General features: G+C 27.6%; 1 protein-coding gene and 1 long non-coding RNA gene across 6 annotated transcripts in view; one reads left to right on the top strand and one right to left on the bottom strand.

Moving 5' to 3' along the window:
• LOC147801986 (uncharacterized) overlaps positions 1-20102 on the top strand; it is a 39120-nt gene extending 19018 nt beyond the window's left edge. For 2 of the 5 annotated variants that reach the window (XR_015430123.1, XR_015430126.1), the window contains exons 3-4: positions 18078-18227; positions 18582-20102. This is a non-coding gene — a long non-coding RNA (uncharacterized LOC147801986). The other 3 variants (XR_015430125.1, XR_015430124.1, XR_015430127.1) reach the window with 3 other exon arrangements.
• LOC147801987 (uncharacterized) lies at positions 12752-14130 on the bottom strand. The gene is made up of 2 exons (XM_087154544.1): positions 14124-14130; positions 12752-13425 (listed from the first exon to the last, which is right to left on the bottom strand). Exons 1-2 carry the CDS (start codon positions 14128-14130, stop codon positions 12752-12754), a joined length of 681 nt encoding a protein of 226 aa, XP_087010670.1.
• Positions 20103-20844: the final 742 nt, after the last annotated feature.

The raw sequence follows: 20844 nt of genomic DNA, 5'->3' as shown, positions 1-20844 counted from the left end.
CTAACATTTTATCATTCTTGTGATCTCATAATTTATTGTATCCCAAACTACATATGCAATCGGATCAGAAGGTTTGTGAATCAACTTTTTTTGGCTGTATTGTGAACTTTCTTTTTATACATTATCTATCTGTCACGCACGTTCAATACATATCTTTTAGATTTATTCATTCGTTTCATATCCTGAAATCAAACATTTAAATTTTTCAAATTTCTGAAAATTTAAAAAAGTTTTTTTTGTTGATTCTTTTAGCCCTTTTCTTTCTGTTTGTGATTTATCTTTTGAAAAGAACCTAAAATACATTGAGTATTTATGAATTAAAATCCCTTGTATGAAGTTTTTTGTTTGTTTTCAAAGTCTTTTAATTTACCCGAAAAATGCACCCTAACTTCTTAGTATACTAATAACTGAGCAGTTATTCTAACTACTTCTTATAACTTCTCAGATATTCATAATCTATATTTTGCATTTAATTTAGTAGTTAAAGGAATTTTATTTTATCACATATTTATTAAACTTGGCAAATCTACCGATTTTCAGTGTTTTCTTTTTTGAAAAAGTTGCATAAATTCAAGAAATTCGTTCAATTTCTTGAACAACTTTTTAAAACAACTTTTTTTCCCGAAATTTAAAAATTGATGTAATTGCTTATAAGAAAAATCTCATCTTTCCTGCAATGTACGGGGCAGCTATTTAAAGTAATTTCAACAAAATTTCCTTAACAAAATTTTTTTAAATTCCACTTAAGCATAATGAAACAGCTAGTAGCTTGTATAGTCGATTAACCATATCAAAATAAAATTTAATGGATTAAAGTTGAAATCGCTCATCCTATATCTTTTAGAATATCAATATTTGACAAACTGCTCAACCACTTTGAATCTATAACAGCTGGAAATAACACATTTTTCAATTCCTACTATTAGTTTACACTCTCCCTATATCTTGTATGCTCGACTCCAATGTTACTTAGCCTCGCATCGACTGCGGTTGAAGCAATGCCTGTAAGTTACAGTGCTGGTAGCTCCCGGAGTTAATGCTCGGCTTGTACGTTGCAGTGCTGTAACTTCGATGGTGGAGGTGGTTTATACTCGGCTCTAACGTTAATTAAAATAATAAGGAAAGAACTATTTGGCAGAATTTAGTAAAACTTAATATAATACTTTTGAGATCCTTGCAAATATGTTACTGTACTAATAGTTTGAGTAACGTAAGATAAACTTTTTGTTGTTATTAAAGTAATGATTTTTCGATAAAATTAGATTCAGTATCATTAAAAAAAACTAAAGTATTAATTTCTGCTTTTGTAAAATATATCATAACTTTTTTTTTTTAATTACCGTTACATTCCTGTAAACATCATATAAAAGGTAATACCACAATCAAAAGAATTTTTCACTATTCAACATTTGCGTAATCTTACAGTTATGTAAGTGTGGAACATACACTGTCCCAATTTGAGGATTATTTTGTAACTGCTTTTTGCTATAGCTTAAAAATATTGAATGAAATTGAATAAAAGTTTCAAAGCAATTTTAAATTAATTACAAGATAATGATTTTAAAATTGAACAAAAAAAATCGTTAAAAATTGAGCGAGATGTGAGCGTATTAAGTACTTATTTTGATATTGCCCATGCGCGGAATAAAGCAATAAAGAAAAATTTATTTATTTTTTTTTTTTTGTCGGAAATTGTAGTTAGCAACTCGTGAAAGAAAAACTGATTTGAAAATTTTCAAAAAATTATACTGCAAAATTAGGAAAAAATATTTTTGTCAGCGCAGGTGGGAAAGAACTACTTTAAAAATGTATGTTTTCCTCAATTTTAATGAAGTTTTTTTGTTGTCTATTTTTAACGTGCTTGTTAATGAAAAATTGCTCCTAAAACTTTTATTTTATTGAATATATTTGATGTTTTAGGAAAAAAATCGTATAACAAGTTTTTATTATTTATTTATTTTATGAAAATTTCCGTATTTTCATAATATGCGAGCTAAGCTTACGAAATTTTATGCAATTATTACAAAAAATAACACCGTCCTTTGAGTTCATAAATTTTTTGTTATAATTAAATAATATACAATTTTATTATTGCAAGTGAAAAATGGTATGGAATGAAAAGCGAACACTTTTAAAATGTATTAAAAAGTTTGCTTTTAAGTATTTTTATGCTACATTGCGTCAATCTTTAATAAGTTTGTTTTTTTAAATGGTACTTTAAGACTACCTATGTGTAGTTTCTCTACATTGTCAAGAATTAAAAAAAAAAAAAAAAAAAAAAAAATTGTGGATCTCGTAATTATGAAACATCCAATTTACAATTAAATTGCTAATTAAATTAATATTAAAAAAAGAATGACGAAAAGAATGCTGTTCTTCGTCTTGTTCAGTTCCTAGCATGTGGCTGCAGGCTGCATTAAATCACACTAATTTACTAATTATGCTGTAAATAATCAATAAATTTTAATAATAAACACACTAAAAAAATTTCTAAAGAAATTCTATATTTAATTTACTTTATGTTTTATAATAGTGCTGAGAGCAAAAGGGATTAAAAATGTTACGAAATAAATCTACAATATTGATATTTTAATTACATTAAAAAAATATTTAAAAATAATAGTGTGGAAAAGAAAGCTATTTAAATATCCCGATTTTTATTCTTCTTGTTTTGTAAAATCATAACATTTTGTAAATAATAGATATTAACGAAAACAATAAATAAATTTTTAAACGAATTTTGATAAATAAGTTTTTAAAAATCACGCGGAAAGGAAAGCCTTCTTTAAAAATCACGAATTTTATTCTTTTGTTCAATTCATTTGTAGCAAGTTGTAGCAATTCTAATCACTTTAATCGCGATTTTTCAACTTTCTTGCTTCAAATAATGGCTGCTTATCTATAGTTGTAGAAAACTTAATTCATCTCTTGTGCGATTTTCATTTTATAAACTCGTGCTTTACTTCATGTCTAAAGTGAATATGAATAAATGTAAATATGAAAAAAAATGAATAAATAAGATTAGATGTTACTAGTTATAAATGCTAACATGTACATCGAAATTCTAATAATGCTGCCTGTAGAAAAATAAAACCCTGGATAATAAAACAGCTTCCAATTTGAGCCGTTAGAGTGATGTAAGATTATCGTTTTTCATCATTAACAAGTAAAATGTCTTCTCATCAATTATTATTTTTTATTGAATCAAACGTGTTTTGTATTTCTAAGTTTAAATTTTTTTTTTCAAATATTGCTGATTTATCCTCAAACATATAAGGGCATATAAGCCCTATCCTTCAAACATATAAATCCTATGTTAATCTTTCATTATGCAATGATTAACATATTAACAAAATGTTCCTCTCTAGAAATATAAAACTTGCACATTTTATGAACAAAATGATAGTAGTTTTTTATGAAAAAAAAATCGACTTTTAATGTTAAAAAAAATCGTTAGAGACAAGCTATCTCGGGGGTTGTAGAGCGGATCGATCTGAAGTGGTGTCCACTATTACATTAGAAAATCATATGTAGCCAATTTTAAAGGTTCAGAGACTCTCACCGTTCAAGTTGACCCTTAATATCATGTGTCGGAAAACCGAGAATAAAAAGTAACTTAGAACAGTATTACTCGTAAATGATTTCAGCTAGCTTTACAACAATGTGAAAGCAAAGACGTTATTTTGAATTGCTCTGTTTGTTTTCTTTTAGTTTTGTTCGTCTATGTGCTTTACATTTAAATGTTATTAATTAAAATATCTTTTTTCATTTATAAAATCGAGTAGAGTTTCTTATGAAAGATTTAGGTGCTTGTAATTTATATAAATTCTCTATAAGAACTCAGCCTAATCCCTGATATCGGAAAGAAGACACTCATCCAAATAAAGGTAAGGTCTTTTATTTACCTTTTCTAATGGTGAAAATTACCTTTTCGTGAAGTTGGAACATCATGCATTCAAAGTTGATGCTTTCCGACCATAAAGTGTCCCGCAGTGGACTGGTTTTACAGAGTTCCGCGTAGAACACCGAAGTCAAGCATCACTGGCTGCGGGTAGGGTGACCACCTTGATCACTCTGCTTAGAGACCGAGGATGCGCCATATCAGTCCTCGTTAAGCTGTTCTACCGTAAAGTTCTCGACTTCGGGTGCAGGTCGTCTGGTTACCGAAGGGGAGGTGCCATTCCCTCTGCAGAGAATCAAAACTGTGAAGGCATGTCTTGCTGATCATCCTCAGAGATGTTTCCCAGATCCGTCGCCAATAGCCCATAAATTAACTACAACAACACCAATAAAATTTCCCCTATTAAAGCAACATTAAATTTAATATAGGCTACGATTGAACAAGCTATGAAATGTTTAGATGTGTATTAGACACATGTTTTAACTAAAACTCCATTAGTATGATTTTCGTTCTTAAAGGATACCCTTCTGAGTAGATGAAGCAGGTAATGTCTTTGAGATACAAATTTCTTCATCCATCTCTCTCTTTCAGACATACTGTATCCATTGTTTTACTCGTCTCTTGGTCAGATCGAAGAATCCCCACACTCAAGGCAACAAATAAATGTCCATCTACACTGGTCATCTTTATTTAACAAACTTTTCTTCTTGATTGGCACATCATAGTTTTATAAATTCTCTTTTTTTCTTTTCTTGTGAAAGTAAACTGTTTTTAAATTGCAAAGCGTGCATCTTTTTCCCCTACCAGAACGCGTAACAAAGCGCAGCTGAGCGAAAAACGGTGGCACTGGGGAGAGAATCACGTCAATTTTACTCTGCAGGTAAAGGGTTAATTTGAATCTTCGTTCTAATTCACTTGATTCTAATCAGTTACTCGAATCATGTTATTCAGATAAACTATTCGAATCAAGAGATTCAGATCAACGGATCAATGATTCAAATTATGCGATTCGGATCAAGGGTTCAGACTATGCGATTTGGAACAATGATTCAAATTATGCGATTTGGAACAATGATTCAAATTATGCAATTAAGATCAGTGATTCGAATTATGCAATTAAGATCAGTGATTCGAATCATTATTTAGATCAGTGATTCGAAATTAGTTACTCAAATCACTGATTCTTATAAGTGATTTGGATCACTATTCAAATCAAGTGACTCAAATAAGTGATTTGAATCACATGATTCAGATCACTGATTCAACTCATGTGATTTGAATCGCTTTTCGAATAAAAATGATTCAGATAAATTATTCGAATCGTCATTTTCTTCAATAATTCGAATTAATTTATTCAAATCATTGTTTCAAATCAAATGATCTGATTATCAGATTCTTATGAAGTGATTCACATCACTATTCAAATTATGTGATTCGGATCAGTGATTCAAATCTCATTTCAAATCTAGTAATTTGGATCATTGATCGGAGTATCATGACTTAAACGACTTAATTGCAAATCATGTGACTCGAATCAAATGCATTAAATAAATTTTAAATTTCAAAAAAATTGAAAATAAGTTTGCTTAACTACCACTATTTTTCTTTTATCAAATGTGATAGAAAAAAATTTATTATTCTTTCTCATTAATGAACTATACGAAAATTATAATAAGTAAATAATTAAACTTATTATAGCTTTCATATAATTACATTGCATACGTTGTTAATTGCTATAGATACTTTAAACTATGGTAAATTTTAAGTAACTCCAAAAGAAATGTTTTCTTCAATTGGATAATCTTACTTCCTTAGTAATGAATGCGTTAGGTTTTACAAGAAATGTTTAACTTATGGCATATCATAGTGAAACAAAACAAACTGAAATTTAAAAAACAATTATTCATTATAATTTTAATTTATTTCGATAGAAACAACTGTTGATTCAAATCAGTACCAAATTCTATTGTCCAACACATGAATCAATCGTAATGCAAAGAATTTATAAGTTTTAAAATATTATATTTAAAGGGACTAGCTTAATATTATTTTTTTAATATCTGAAGTAAAGACAAATAAAAAATTTATAGAAACACAGTTTTGAACTTAAACGATATAACAACTTTTAATCTGTCCTGTTATCCATGCGAAGAGCACTTGATTACGTATTTATACGGATCAACTTAAAAAATTTCTATTTGCTATGCACGGTAACAGCTTCCGAACTCAATAAAATAAACTGTCTAATATTTTTACTCAAAAATGTCACTAAGATTGAATCCCGTAGGATATTTCTCGTTTGTGACTCGAAGATGTATAAATACTGGAACAATTTTGAGTAAAATTTAATGCTAATTCAGTTGTGAGAATAGAGAAGTATTTCGAATTAGTATTTTTCATCAAATTTAAAATTTCTTTACGAAATTCGTCAACAGATGGTTCTCCTAACTGATTTGAAAGACCAGTTATAGGAACATAAAAAGATATATGAATTTTAGGCTGCTATGTTCTGCTTAGGGAATCAAAAATGTATTTTTATATTAAATTTTGAAATTTGTTAGAAAGTTCATCAATAAACAGCTAAGCTAGCAAAGAAAACTTAAGAACAATGTTTTCTGTTGCATATCAGAAAATTCTAAATAAAATATTTGTACAAGCGTTGTGTTAATTTTTTTCTCAGACTACCCAGCATTTTTGCTGCATGTGATATTTGTTTCGTAGTGTTAATTTTGATCTCGCGGACTTAGCTGCGTTGTTGTCGCGTGGAAATGATGGTGGCTTAGAAAAAATAAATTGCTACACATAGATTGACGAATTTTGCTTCAATTTTTATGTGGTTTATTTTCTTTTGAGCTGAATAGAACGCTGCAAAACCTTCATTTTTTTTCTAATTCTGGTTCTTTGAATTGCCGGTAAATTTTTAGGCGTCCTTTGCCCCATATATGTAACTCACGGTGTCATATGTATTACGGTGAATTAGTTTACAGTGTCACATAAATATCAGTGTTGTGTTTCTAATTTATACGTACCTGTTTTTGTGTGCATGCATCTGTCATATTTATTTTTGATTTGTGATCAACGTTTTTATATTTTTTCAATGTCCTTGTAGTGTATCTACCACTACAAAAATATAATTCCAATTCACTAGTATATAAGACATGTTAACTCGATTCTATGTTGGGGGACCTTTTCATAGATGACGGTTGACATGGTCGGTAACAACTCTCCCAGCATTGGTGACCTTTTTGTGTAAATGTAATTTTCTCATTCTTTTTGCGTAAATGTAATTTGGTCATTCTTTTTGTGTAAATGTAGTTTTTTTTAAATTCTTTTTGTGTAAATGTAGTTTTTTTAATTCTTTTTGTGTAAATGTAATTTTGTCATTCTTTTTGTGTGAATGTAATTTTGTCATTCTTTTTGTGTAAATGTAGTTTTTTTTAATTCTTTTTGTGTAAATGTAATTTTGTCATTCTTTTTGTGTAAATGTAATTTTGTCATTCTTTTTGTGTAAATGTAGTTTTTTTAATTCTTTTTGTGTGAATGTAATTTTGTCATTCTTTTTGTGTAAATGTAATTTTGTCATTCTTTTTGTGTAAATGTAATTTTGTCATTCTTTTTGTGTAAATGTAGTTTTTTTAAATTCTTTTTGTGTAAATGTAATTTTGTCATTCTTTTTGTGTGAATGTAATTTTGTCATTCTTTTTGTGTAAATGTAGTTTTTTTTAATTCTTTTTGTGTAAATGTAATTTTATCATTCTTTTTGTGTAAATGTAATTTTGTCATTCTTTTTGTGTAAATGTAGTTTTTTTTAATTCTTTTTGTGTAAATGTAATTTTGTCATTCTTTTTGCGTAAATGTAGTTTTTTTTAATTCTTTTTGTGTAAATGTAGTTTTTTTTAATTCTTTTTGTGTAAATGTAGTTTTTTTAATTCTTTTTGTGTGAATGTAATTTTGTCATTCTTTTTGTGTGAATGTAATTTTGTCATTCTTTTTGTGTGAATGTAATTTTGTCATTCTTTTTGTGTAAATGTAATTTTGTCATTCTTTTTGTGTAAATGTAGTTTTTTTAAATTCTTTTTGTGTAAATGTAATTTTGTCATTCTTTTTGTGTAAATGTAATTTTGTCATTCTTTTTGTGTAAATGTAATTTTGTCATTCTTTTTGTGTAAATGTAATTTTGTCATTCTTTTTGTGTAAATGTAGTTTTCTTTAATTCTTTTTGTGTAAATGTAGTTTTTTTAAATTCTTTTTGTGTAAATGTAATTTTGTCATTCTTTTTGTGTGAATGTAATTTTGTCATTCTTTTTGTGTAAATGTAGTTCTTTTTAATTCTTTTTGTGTAAATGTAATTTTGTCATTCCTTTTGTGTGAATGTAATTTTGTCATTCTTTTTGTGTAAATGTAATTTTGTCATTCTTTTTGTGTAAATGTAGTTCTTTTTAATTCTTTTTGTGTAAATGTAGTTTTCTTTAATTCTTTTTGGGTAAATGTAGTTTTTTTAAATTCTTTTTGTGTAAATGTAATTTTGTCATTCTTTTTGTGTGAATGTAATTTTGTCATTCTTTTTGTGTGAATGTAATTTTGTCATTCTTTTCGTGTAAATGTAGTTCTTTTTAATTCTTTTTGTGTAAATGTAATTTTGTCATTCTTTTTGTGTGAATGTAATTTTGTCATTCTTTTTGTGTAAATGTAATTTTGTCATTCTTTTTGTGTGAATGTAATTTTGTCATTCTTTTTGTGTAAATGTAATTTTGTCATTCTTTTTGTGTAAATGTAATTTTGTCATTCTTTTTGTGTAAATGTAGTTCTTTTTAATTCTTTTTGTGTAAATGTAATTTTGTCATTCTTTTTGTGTAAATGTAGTTTTTTTTAATTCTTTTTGTGTAAATGTAATTTTGTCATTCTTTTTGTGTAAATGTAATTTTGTCATTCTTTTTGTGTAAATGTAGTTTTTTTAATTCTTTTTGTGTGAATGTAATTTTGTCATTCTTTTTGTGTAAATGTAATTTTGTCATTCTTTTTGTGTAAATGTAATTTTGTCATTCTTTTTGTGTAAATGTAGTTTTTTTAAATTCTTTTTGTGTAAATGTAATTTTGTCATTCTTTTTGTGTGAATGTAATTTTGTCATTCTTTTTGTGTAAATGTAGTTTTTTTTAATTCTTTTTGTGTAAATGTAATTTTATCATTCTTTTTGTGTAAATGTAATTTTGTCATTCTTTTTGTGTAAATGTAGTTTTTTTTAATTCTTTTTGTGTAAATGTAATTTTGTCATTCTTTTTGCGTAAATGTAGTTTTTTTTAATTCTTTTTGTGTAAATGTAGTTTTTTTTAATTCTTTTTGTGTAAATGTAGTTTTTTTAATTCTTTTTGTGTGAATGTAATTTTGTCATTCTTTTTGTGTGAATGTAATTTTGTCATTCTTTTTGTGTGAATGTAATTTTGTCATTCTTTTTGTGTAAATGTAATTTTGTCATTCTTTTTGTGTAAATGTAGTTTTTTTAAATTCTTTTTGTGTAAATGTAATTTTGTCATTCTTTTTGTGTAAATGTAATTTTGTCATTCTTTTTGTGTAAATGTAATTTTGTCATTCTTTTTGTGTAAATGTAATTTTGTCATTCTTTTTGTGTAAATGTAGTTTTCTTTAATTCTTTTTGTGTAAATGTAGTTTTTTTAAATTCTTTTTGTGTAAATGTAATTTTGTCATTCTTTTTGTGTGAATGTAATTTTGTCATTCTTTTTGTGTAAATGTAGTTCTTTTTAATTCTTTTTGTGTAAATGTAATTTTGTCATTCCTTTTGTGTGAATGTAATTTTGTCATTCTTTTTGTGTAAATGTAATTTTGTCATTCTTTTTGTGTAAATGTAGTTCTTTTTAATTCTTTTTGTGTAAATGTAGTTTTCTTTAATTCTTTTTGGGTAAATGTAGTTTTTTTAAATTCTTTTTGTGTAAATGTAATTTTGTCATTCTTTTTGTGTGAATGTAATTTTGTCATTCTTTTTGTGTGAATGTAATTTTGTCATTCTTTTCGTGTAAATGTAGTTCTTTTTAATTCTTTTTGTGTAAATGTAATTTTGTCATTCTTTTTGTGTGAATGTAATTTTGTCATTCTTTTTGTGTAAATGTAATTTTGTCATTCTTTTTGTGTGAATGTAATTTTGTCATTCTTTTTGTGTAAATGTAATTTTGTCATTCTTTTTGTGTAAATGTAATTTTGTCATTCTTTTTGTGTAAATGTAGTTCTTTTTAATTCTTTTTGTGTAAATGTAATTTTGTCATTCTTTTTGTGTAAATGTAGTTTTTTTTAATTCTTTTTGTGTAAATGTAATTTTGTCATTCTTTTTGTGTAAATGTAATTTTGTCATTCTTTTTGTGTAAATGTAGTTTTTTTAATTCTTTTTGTGTGAATGTAATTTTGTCATTCTTTTTGTGTAAATGTAATTTTGTCATTCTTTTTGTGTAAATGTAATTTTGTCATTCTTTTTGTGTAAATGTAGTTTTTTTAAATTCTTTTTGTGTAAATGTAATTTTGTCATTCTTTTTGTGTGAATGTAATTTTGTCATTCTTTTTGTGTAAATGTAGTTTTTTTTAATTCTTTTTGTGTAAATGTAATTTTATCATTCTTTTTGTGTAAATGTAATTTTGTCATTCTTTTTGTGTAAATGTAGTTTTTTTTAATTCTTTTTGTGTAAATGTAATTTTGTCATTCTTTTTGCGTAAATGTAGTTTTTTTTAATTCTTTTTGTGTAAATGTAGTTTTTTTTAATTCTTTTTGTGTAAATGTAGTTTTTTTAATTCTTTTTGTGTGAATGTAATTTTGTCATTCTTTTTGTGTGAATGTAATTTTGTCATTCTTTTTGTGTGAATGTAATTTTGTCATTCTTTTTGTGTAAATGTAATTTTGTCATTCTTTTTGTGTAAATGTAGTTTTTTTAAATTCTTTTTGTGTAAATGTAATTTTGTCATTCTTTTTGTGTAAATGTAATTTTGTCATTCTTTTTGTGTAAATGTAATTTTGTCATTCTTTTTGTGTAAATGTAATTTTGTCATTCTTTTTGTGTAAATGTAGTTTTCTTTAATTCTTTTTGTGTAAATGTAGTTTTTTTAAATTCTTTTTGTGTAAATGTAATTTTGTCATTCTTTTTGTGTGAATGTAATTTTGTCATTCTTTTTGTGTGAATGTAATTTTGTCATTCTTTTTGTGTAAATGTAGTTCTTTTTAATTCTTTTTGTGTAAATGTAATTTTGTCATTCTTTTTGTGTGAATGTAATTTTGTCATTCTTTTTGTGTAAATGTAATTTTGTCATTCTTTTTGTGTAAATGTAGTTCTTTTTAATTCTTTTTGTGTAAATGTAGTTTTCTTTAATTCTTTTTGGGTAAATGTAGTTTTTTTAAATTCTTTTTGTGTAAATGTAATTTTGTCATTCTTTTTGTGTGAATGTAATTTTGTCATTCTTTTTGTGTGAATGTAATTTTGTCATTCTTTTCGTGTAAATGTAGTTCTTTTTAATTCTTTTTGTGTAAATGTAATTTTGTCATTCTTTTTGTGTGAATGTAATTTTGTCATTCTTTTTGTGTAAATGTAATTTTGTCATTCTTTTTGTGTGAATGTAATTTTGTCATTCTTTTTGTGTAAATGTAATTTTGTCATTCTTTTTGTGTAAATGTAATTTTGTCATTCTTTTTGTGTAAATGTAGTTCTTTTTAATTCTTTTTGTGTAAATGTAATTTTGTCATTCTTTTTGTGTGAATGTAATTTTGTCATTCTTTTTGTGTAAATGTAATTTTGTCATTCTTTTTGTGTAAATGTAGTTTTTTTAATTCTTTTTGTGTAAATGTAGTTTTTTAATTCTTTTTGTGTGAATGTAATTTTGTCATTCTTTTTGTGTAAATGTAATTTTGTCATTCTTTTTGTGTAAATGTAATTTTGTCATTCTTTTTGTGTAAATGTAGAAGAGAGAAAACCCAAGCACTAGTGTAGAGCTTATTGCTTCAGCAAATTTTGGCTGTTTGAATTGGCAGCCAAGTGTGTTGCCAATTGGTGAAAAACATTAAAGCCTGAAGGAGAAACAGAAAGAGTTGTTGGCAATTTCACCAATAATGAAACCCGTTGACCATGCTAATGAGAGAAGCCTTGCTTTGTTAGAGGTGATGTTTTACAGCCAGAGAAAAGAGATCAACAGTCTGAAAAAATGTTTCAGATTTGTTAAGTTCCTGGCCTCTACTTTTCACGGAGAATGGATTCTTTCTGCATTTTAAATTGTTGACTGGGGTTAATATTCCAGAGCTCTTTAAAAAAGGCTTCAGAAACAAAAATTCCTAGAATCATTAACTTTTTTAAATCTTTGCCTAAGAAAAAAAAACAGTATTCATGACATATTGAAGAAATTTGAAAATGATGATGAAACTTGCAATGAACTGTTCTTAGTCATATCTCTGCTTTTGGAGTACTTTAATTGAAAAAGGGAAGCAATTTTTATTTCAGTTGACTTAAGTATTTATCATATATTTTTCTATAATTTTTTTGTACATATTGGGCAAATCTCTTAATTTCAGACATCTTCCTATAGTCAAACACAATAAGATAAAATATTTGCAGTTATTGACTTACCTTTTTTTTATTTCCAAAGACAATACAAAAAAGAACAGTAAGACTAAAGATGTACCAAAAAAAAAAAAAAAACTAGAAATTTTAGATCACAAACGAGGACCGACGTCATTGCCTCATTAAAAGTAATCTTTTTTGCAATACAATGACTCCTCAAAATCGATGTGAAGTGGTGAGTTCGATTCACTGGCCTTAGCGAATCAAGCAAATACAAATTATAAAGAGAGCAGTTTGGATGTTCTCCTAGACAGTCATTACTACCATAAGGCAGAATTTAGCAACAGTTGCGCAACATGAGTTGGGAATGAACAAAAAACTGTCAATTCTCTGCAACATAATTTGTTTAATATACAGCTTTACAGAATGGAAAGATATTTCCTTCCTCCCAAAGTGATGAGCTTGTTCGTTCTCATAAATTCTACAGTTGCCAGGTATCCACTGGTGTGCAACCCGCTTCTTTTTTAGGACCAATCTTTGCAAGTAATCTCGACATTGAAGGATTTCATTCGATGAAGAAGCGCTATTTGAACTAATGACCTGGATTGCTGCTTGAAAATCAGAGAATAGAACCACTTTCGAAAATTTATCTTCAAAAACCAATAACTGCTTTAGCGCAATGCGAATGGCTTCCACCTCTCCGTCAAAGACTGTTCTGTATTTCTCTACGGGAGCATCAAAAGGAAAATAGGTTCCATAAACTCTTGCTGTCATAATTGTTAGAGAAGGAGCCATTTGTATACACAAGTAGTCACTCAGAGGTTTCATGTAAATTGTTTCAAGGGCATAACATCTCAGCACAGCGGGAGAAGTATTTTTCTTGTGCAAAGTGTCTCTAAGATATAAACTTGATTCGATCTCTACAATCTTCAGAGGATTTGTTGGCTTTATTTCCTGAATATCATCAGATAACTCATATTCTTTCCGGATAATATGAACAAATTGAAAAAAAGCTGGATTTTCAAATTTCTGATGAAATTTGTGTAATTCATCCAATAAGGATCACCTATTCTAAACAGCTTCTCATATAAAAGCAATGATTTTTCTTCAACAGTAGCTGTAATAGATTTATGGTTTGTCAAATTGTTGCCGTCATAAATTGTTCACAGCAGTAAGTGATTAGAGGTAGTATGAAAGTTCTAAATAGTATTATAACTGATTTATCACTTTCCCATAAAGATACATCTAGTCGTTTTAAAACAGTTACCTAATTTAAAAAATGGCTTCAGACTGCATCTACATGTGACTTCCAGAAATTAAACTTTCAGCTTTTTAATATGTTATAAATTTGATTATTTTAACACTGAGTGTAGGTTAAATATAGAATTTATAAACTAAATTTATGAAACATAAACCAAAATTATAAAATTCTATGTTTAATTAAATTTAACTTCCTTGCAAGATAATGACATTTTTTGTTAAATTAATCTTTTAATTATTATGTCTGAGTTCTAAGAATTCTACATTTTCGATGGTAACACATTTAAATAAGAACGCATTTTAAAAGTTATTGTATTTTTTGTATAAAAAATGAAAATTTGAAATTTCATCAAATTCATACTGTTATCAAAATTCTTCAATTAAAATATAGCCATTTGTTATTTTAAGAGCTCCTTACCTGCCATAAAGATCGAAAATCTGGGCATAATGCCTAGTACTCCATGTCCGATTTCTTCTGGTAAGTATAATAAAATTTTAACTTGTAGTACGTTTATTTTAAAAAAAATATATGTACTGAAATAAGTTTTGAAAAATTAAGTTAATCATTTAAAATTTGAGCAATCTTATTCTTAATGAAACTGAATTTTTAATTATATCTCAAATATTATACAGGGATGAGATTTTTCCGCTTTTAAGCTGATTTCCGCTTTTTTCACTTTTATCTCTTGAATTTCAGCTTTTTTTTTTTAATCAAAAATTCAGATTTTTCTAAAAATTTCACTTTTTTTATAAGTACAGTGGAACCTGTCTAAATTGACCACCCTCGGGACCAAGTCAAATGGTCACTATATAGAGGTGGTCACTTTATGAAGAGTCTTTAAAAAGGACTCTTTAAATAAAACTTGCAGAAAATGGTCACCTTACTCAGATTCTCACTTTACCCAGGTGGTCACTTTTACAGGTTCCACTGTATTCCGCTTTTTCAGAAAATTCACCCATTTTCAAAGAGAAATTCAAACTACATAGCTACCAATCCTTTCTCATTTTTACTTATTTTAGCTATTTTCTCCCCTTTTACTCGCAGCAGATAAGATTTTCCGAATTTTTTACCCGCCCTCCAGATAGATCCGATTTTTGTAGTTCAAACGACGCTGTTTCTGACAAGCCTTTTAGAGGTCCCAAGCCTGGAGTCTGCCAATATCTCGATTCTTATTCACACGATTTTAATATCAAACATAGCTTTTCATATTTGCGTGTTGAGATTCTTATTCACGCGATTTGAATATTGTACGTTGTGCTTCGTATTTACGCATTTTTAAAAACCTATGAAGCGATTCGTATTCCCGCAAGTTTAAAATTCAATGTCTTGATTTGCTCATGCTGTTTATAATATCAAACATTGATTTTCATTTATTTAAAATAAGGCATTGGGATTCGCATTCACGCATTCTAAATATTATGCATCATAATTCTTATTTATGCAATCTAAAAATTACGCATAATGATTCGTATTTACGCGATCTAAAAATTATGAATCGGGATTTGTATTTACGCGTTTTAAAAATTCTATATCCCAGTTTGTATTTTCTCATTTTCGAAATCGTATATCTAGTTTCATATTCATGTGATTTCAAAATCCATAATTGTTATTCATATTCACGCAATTTTAAGATCAACTCTCGCGATTCTTGTAAGAAGTAAATTTTTAAAAAAAATTAGTTACTATAAAGGTGACTGTTTTTCTAACGACGATTATTAGTATGTATATGTAAAAGTTACAACATCAGAGAAACTGGAAGGGAATATATTCAAAACTTACATTCTGTGCTTGCAAAGAAGAAAAAATAGGATTTGTCACAAGATGTTTGAAAATGGACTAACGACTAAATATAGCAAACATAAAAGATATAGGAAACAAAAGCAATAACTTAAAAAGGGTTTCAATTTAAATTTTTTTTTGTTGGAAAAAGAGTTAATTAACTCATCATCAAAATTTTATTTGTAATTGCTGTTATTTATGCTATAAAATGCAAAATTCTTATCAAATAAAAAACAATTATCTAAACAGTTGCTGATTGTCATTTAATTTTTCAAACTAAAATACCAATTTTTGTATGTTAAGGAGTTACTATATATTTCTACTTCACTGTTATTGATATGTTTCAAAGGGCTGTAGTTAGATTAGACTATAACATGAACATAATGATTTGGTCCATTGTTAAAGTTTCTTTTCCCCAATATAATTTAAAAAGTAATATTACTGATATATTTGCTATAAATCACATAACAGTATTTATTAAAAGAAATGAAATATTAATGTATATTCTCAGTAGTTTTAATTTGCTAAACCAAGTAGTTTTTCAAGTAATAATTGTCTCTTATGTGAACTGAGGAAAAATATAATTTCCAGCTTTATTTTTTCAATTGGTAATTTTTATTTTCACTTAATGTTAAGTATCAATGTAGTCGTTTTTATAATAATAGATAAGTACGCAATTGTATGTCAACACATTATTTATTACCTTAAACTGTCTGGAATTTATTATTAAAGGGCTGCGCTTGCGTAAAATTTACTATTGTGGAAATTCAGCTTTTTTGCCTTTTGGCTAATCTCATCCCTGATTATAACATGCTTGTTGATAAGTGTGTTTAACTGTGATGAAATAATTATATAAATCAGTTAAAGTTATCTGATCTGCATTTTCCTTAGTTTTAAAAAGAAAGAGCTTCATAAAATTCATAACAGCCTAGCTGTTTCTTAACGAAAGCAAAATTTATGTAGTTTGTCAAGAAAATATATTGATTAAATTTCATGATTGGAGGTTCTTAATTAGTTTTATTGAACTGCTTATTTTTTTTAAATCAATGATTAATAAGACTAGCTTAAAATATTAGGGTACCATATAGTAGCACCAATACAGTTTCAATGGTTGACACCACATTGACATATAGCTATAGAGTATTATCAGAAAGAGTATGCAAATAAAGTCTTAATTACATATAACTTCTAAATCATGCAGAAAAGTCAGCTAACATCAAAGCATCTAATTGTCGGGTTTATTCTCCTTACCTATCCACCACATTACATTATTCTCCTTACCTATCCATTACAAATATAAAAGGATATATCTTGCATCTATGTTAGAGGCTCATTAGTTTTCGCAGAAACACAATGCCAACATAGTTTTATTGCAAATAATATACGAGGCGCATCCAGAAAGTAAGTTTCCCTAATTTATAAAAAGAAAGAACTCGCATTTTCAGGAACATATTTTTTGGCAAAAAGTATAGCAATTTTTCAATATATCCACCACAAGAATTGAGACACCTGCCGTATCGTGGAATCAACTTTTGTATCTCTCTGTCGTAGAACTCTGCCGCCTGTGAATGGAACCAGCGTGTGACAGACGTCTTCCGCTTTTCATCGTTGCCGAAATGCTCACAGGATTACAGGAATTTCTTGAGGTGCAAGAAAATGTAAAAATCGCTGGAAGCAATATCAGAGCTGTAGGTTGGATGATCAAACAACTGCCAGCCAAATTCCGTCAAAACAGCTGCTGAGTCTCGTGCCGTATGTGGGCAAGCATTGTCATGGAGGAGCGCAACACCTGCAGTAAGCATTCCACGACTCTTGTTTTGAATGGCACGTCACAATTTCCGGAGTGTTTCACAGTAACGGTAGACGTCTGTCACACGCTGGTTCCATTCACAGGTGGCAGGATTTTACGACAGAGGGATACAAAAGTTGATCCCACAATACGACAAGTGTCTCAATTGTAGTGGCGTCTATGTTGAAAAATAGCTGAAACATTGCTGTACTTGTTGCCAAAAAATATGTTCCTGAAAGTGTGAGTTCTTTTTTTTTAAAAATTCGGGAAACTTACTTTCTGGATGCGCCTTGTAGTTGTAACAGTTTAAAATAAAACTTGATGACATTTGTAATTAAACTAAGTGTAACTATAAGTTTTAGTTTACACCCAACCCCCAAAAAAATCGAACTCGTCGAAGCGACATATCCCCCCCCCCCAGAGAGTGGAGCGCAAAGGCGTCCGACTTGGCCAAGCCTTCATGTGGCATTTATTAAAAACTCAAACATTTAAAAGTACGTCGGATGGCAACACCACTATAAAAAAGCTTCTAATGGATAGTAAAAGTTGAACTTGTGCGGTTACAGAAGTGACGGCATTAATTAAAAAATTTTATATATAGGTTAAGCAATTGGTTCAAATGAAAAGCAGAATGCTTAATATAAATGCAATCTTTTCACCGTCACTCAGCAATAAATAAGTGAACTATGTATTATTATACGAGCTTATTACAATTATTTTCTAAAATATATATTTCATTTTTAGCTTTAAAATAATCATTTTTGATAATATAATTGCATTATTAATTTCTGCTCAACTTTCAGGTGATGATTTTTTTGCAAACTCCTACATGGTTGCAGTCGACAATAACGTCAAATGAAGAAATTCAAAGTGGCAAAAATGTTTGCTGCATACTACATTTTAAGCATTGAGTACGCTGAGATGGCTTGTAAAACCCTGGAGTTTATTCAAAGGTAAAAAATAAAATATATTCATTTTTCTGTTTTTATAAAGGATAGTGTTATTCGTAGAAATACACGGGTATATTTTCCTCAATTTAAATCTTTTTAAATTATTATTTTATTTACTTTGAGTAACTTTTTTATTTATTGAAAGCATAGTAGTAGTGGATAAAACATTATATACTGAAGGAAATTTAAATAAAAATTATTTTAGTTTGTCTAAAGACTGAAATTGCCAAATTTTGTAGGGGTAAAAAAATTTCCAAAACGCATACTATCAAGCAAATAATAAAAATTTCTGACTTTTTTATTAATAATTTTAAATCTGAACTTAATTAACAAAATGAATATTCATTTATTGTGCAGGTGTTTCCTAAAGGTGAACCCCGATAAAGGATCGAAGGCTTTAATGGATAGTAAAGAACGTAGAAAAAAAAAAGAACTGTAAATCCAAAAGTTTTATTGTTGTTAAAAAAGCTAATGGACTTTGAATGGTGTCAATAGTGATTTTATACTGTATTTATTTGTATTTTTATTTTAACCTTCTTTATTCTTTTCTTATTTCCTTGCCATTCTATTTTTAATACTAATTTTGAAAGTATCAGTTATACTGGAATCAGTAAAAGGGTTTATAAGTTATAAGCATTTATAGTTTGCTAAAATGATTGGTAGCATTTGTAAATTGATTGTTAGTATGAAGCAGCATAAAATTACAACAAACCGGGGGGAAAAGGAATAATTTATGTAATGAAATCAGTGAAAAGAAAGAATAAAAAAAAAGGTGTACTTTTATCATTTGACAAATTTTATAAATTCCTGTACCTACTGTAAAAATACATGCAAATTAGTGATTTTTATTGTTAACTTTCGTAAGTAGTGTAAAATGGTAAGAGCGAAATAAAGCAATAATGAAATGAAATCATTTTTTTCTTTTAATTTTATTCTTCCCTTTATGTTTTACGGAAGAAGTAAAAAAAAAAAGAAGAAAGTTTGAGTTTTATTAATCATTCTTACATTGAAATAGAAACAAATCTGCCTTTAATCAATGTGAGATAAACCGCTTTTCTTTTCTTTTTTTAATTGAAATGTACCTAATAATTAATAAGTTTCTGTTAAAAGATTTTGAACAGACTAATCTGATCTTCAAAGGAAGAGGTGAAAGTCAAAATTTATTATCAAATGTTGAAAAAATATTCAACTGTTATTGATTCAAATTTAAGAGAGTCAGCTGCCCGATATCATATCTCAGCATTACACAAATCCACTGATCAAAAAACTGCAAAATAGTTCCATTTACTTTAAAAGTAGGGCACTAATTTGTATGAAATCATGTTTAAATGACAGATTATTTTATCCTGAATTAAATAAAATTATTGTTCTGAGATAAATATAAGATGATTCATTAGTCTTTAATGTGTGAATCGAAATAGCAGTAAACAAACTATTTAGGTAAAAATATAAATGTGTACAACTTTTAAACGATTTTATTGATATTTTTGGTTTTCTTCAAAACTCTTAAATGATTTATTTTATAAATTATGTATTATCATTTAGTTAACTTTACATTTTGTGTAATTATATATGTATATATGCCATAATTAGTTTTTAATGTGTGAATCAAAATAGTGGTAAACAAATTATTTAGGTAAAAATATAAGTGTGCATAACTTTTAAACGATTTCATTGGCATTTGTGAAAATTTATGGTTTTCGTAAAAACTCATATGATTTATTTTATCAATTGTGTTTCATCATTCAGTTTACTTTGCATTATGTGCATTATACATGTATATGTATCTTTTTTTTTAAACAATGCCTAGCAACTTCAGTTATTTCATATAATTTTGTAAACAATTATACATGACATAATAAACTTATTCTTTGCAAACATGTGGTATTTTGTTGTTTAAAAAAAAAATTAAAAAAAAACAGATTGTGACGTCAATAATTCCACATAGTTTAAAAATAAAAACTTAATAAAATTTATACTATGGAAAAAATTTTTACTTCACTGATTAAATATTTTTCTGCGAATAGTTTAAAATTATAAGACATACACAATAAACTTGTTTTCATATTGTTAAAAAGAATGGTTCAAGTGATTTGCTTCACTGATTAAATGCATTCATATAAATATTTCAAAACATACAGCTAAAACTTGTTCATTTTAGGAAAACTTGTTTTCATATTGGCTACGGATTTTCTTGTTTACTTTTGCGGAAAAATTTGTCCCTGATTCGTAAAACACCGTTGTGACTGCGGATTTTCTTTTTAAATTTTACGGGAAAAACTTGTTCTGTTATGGTCAAAAGCAGTTGAAGGTACGGACTTCTTTCATAATTTTTGCGTCGAAAACTTGTTTTTGTTTGGGTAAATACAGTTGTGACTATGGATTTACTTTGTAACTTTTACGGAAAAAACTTGTACGCATTTGGTAAAAAGCAGTTGAAGTTACGGATTTACTTTTCCACACTGTTTTAATTTTACTGTTTTCCACAACCAACCCAACTGCCGGTTTAAAACCGTCAATTTTAAAGAATATTTTTTACAGTGTACGTGTCACCGAAAAGGAAAAAACACGCATCTTTTCTGGGTAATCTTTCTCCATTGAAGAGTTCATTTGCGTCATT

The sequence above is a fragment of the Parasteatoda tepidariorum genome, chromosome 11 (assembly GCF_982258835.1).
Source record: "Parasteatoda tepidariorum strain Cologne lab strain chromosome 11, Ptep-v5.0, whole genome shotgun sequence".
Taxonomy (NCBI): Eukaryota; Metazoa; Arthropoda; class Arachnida; order Araneae; family Theridiidae; genus Parasteatoda; species Parasteatoda tepidariorum.
The sequence above is the reverse complement of the archived record's forward strand: the minus strand, read 5'-3'. Positions and strand labels throughout refer to the sequence as shown.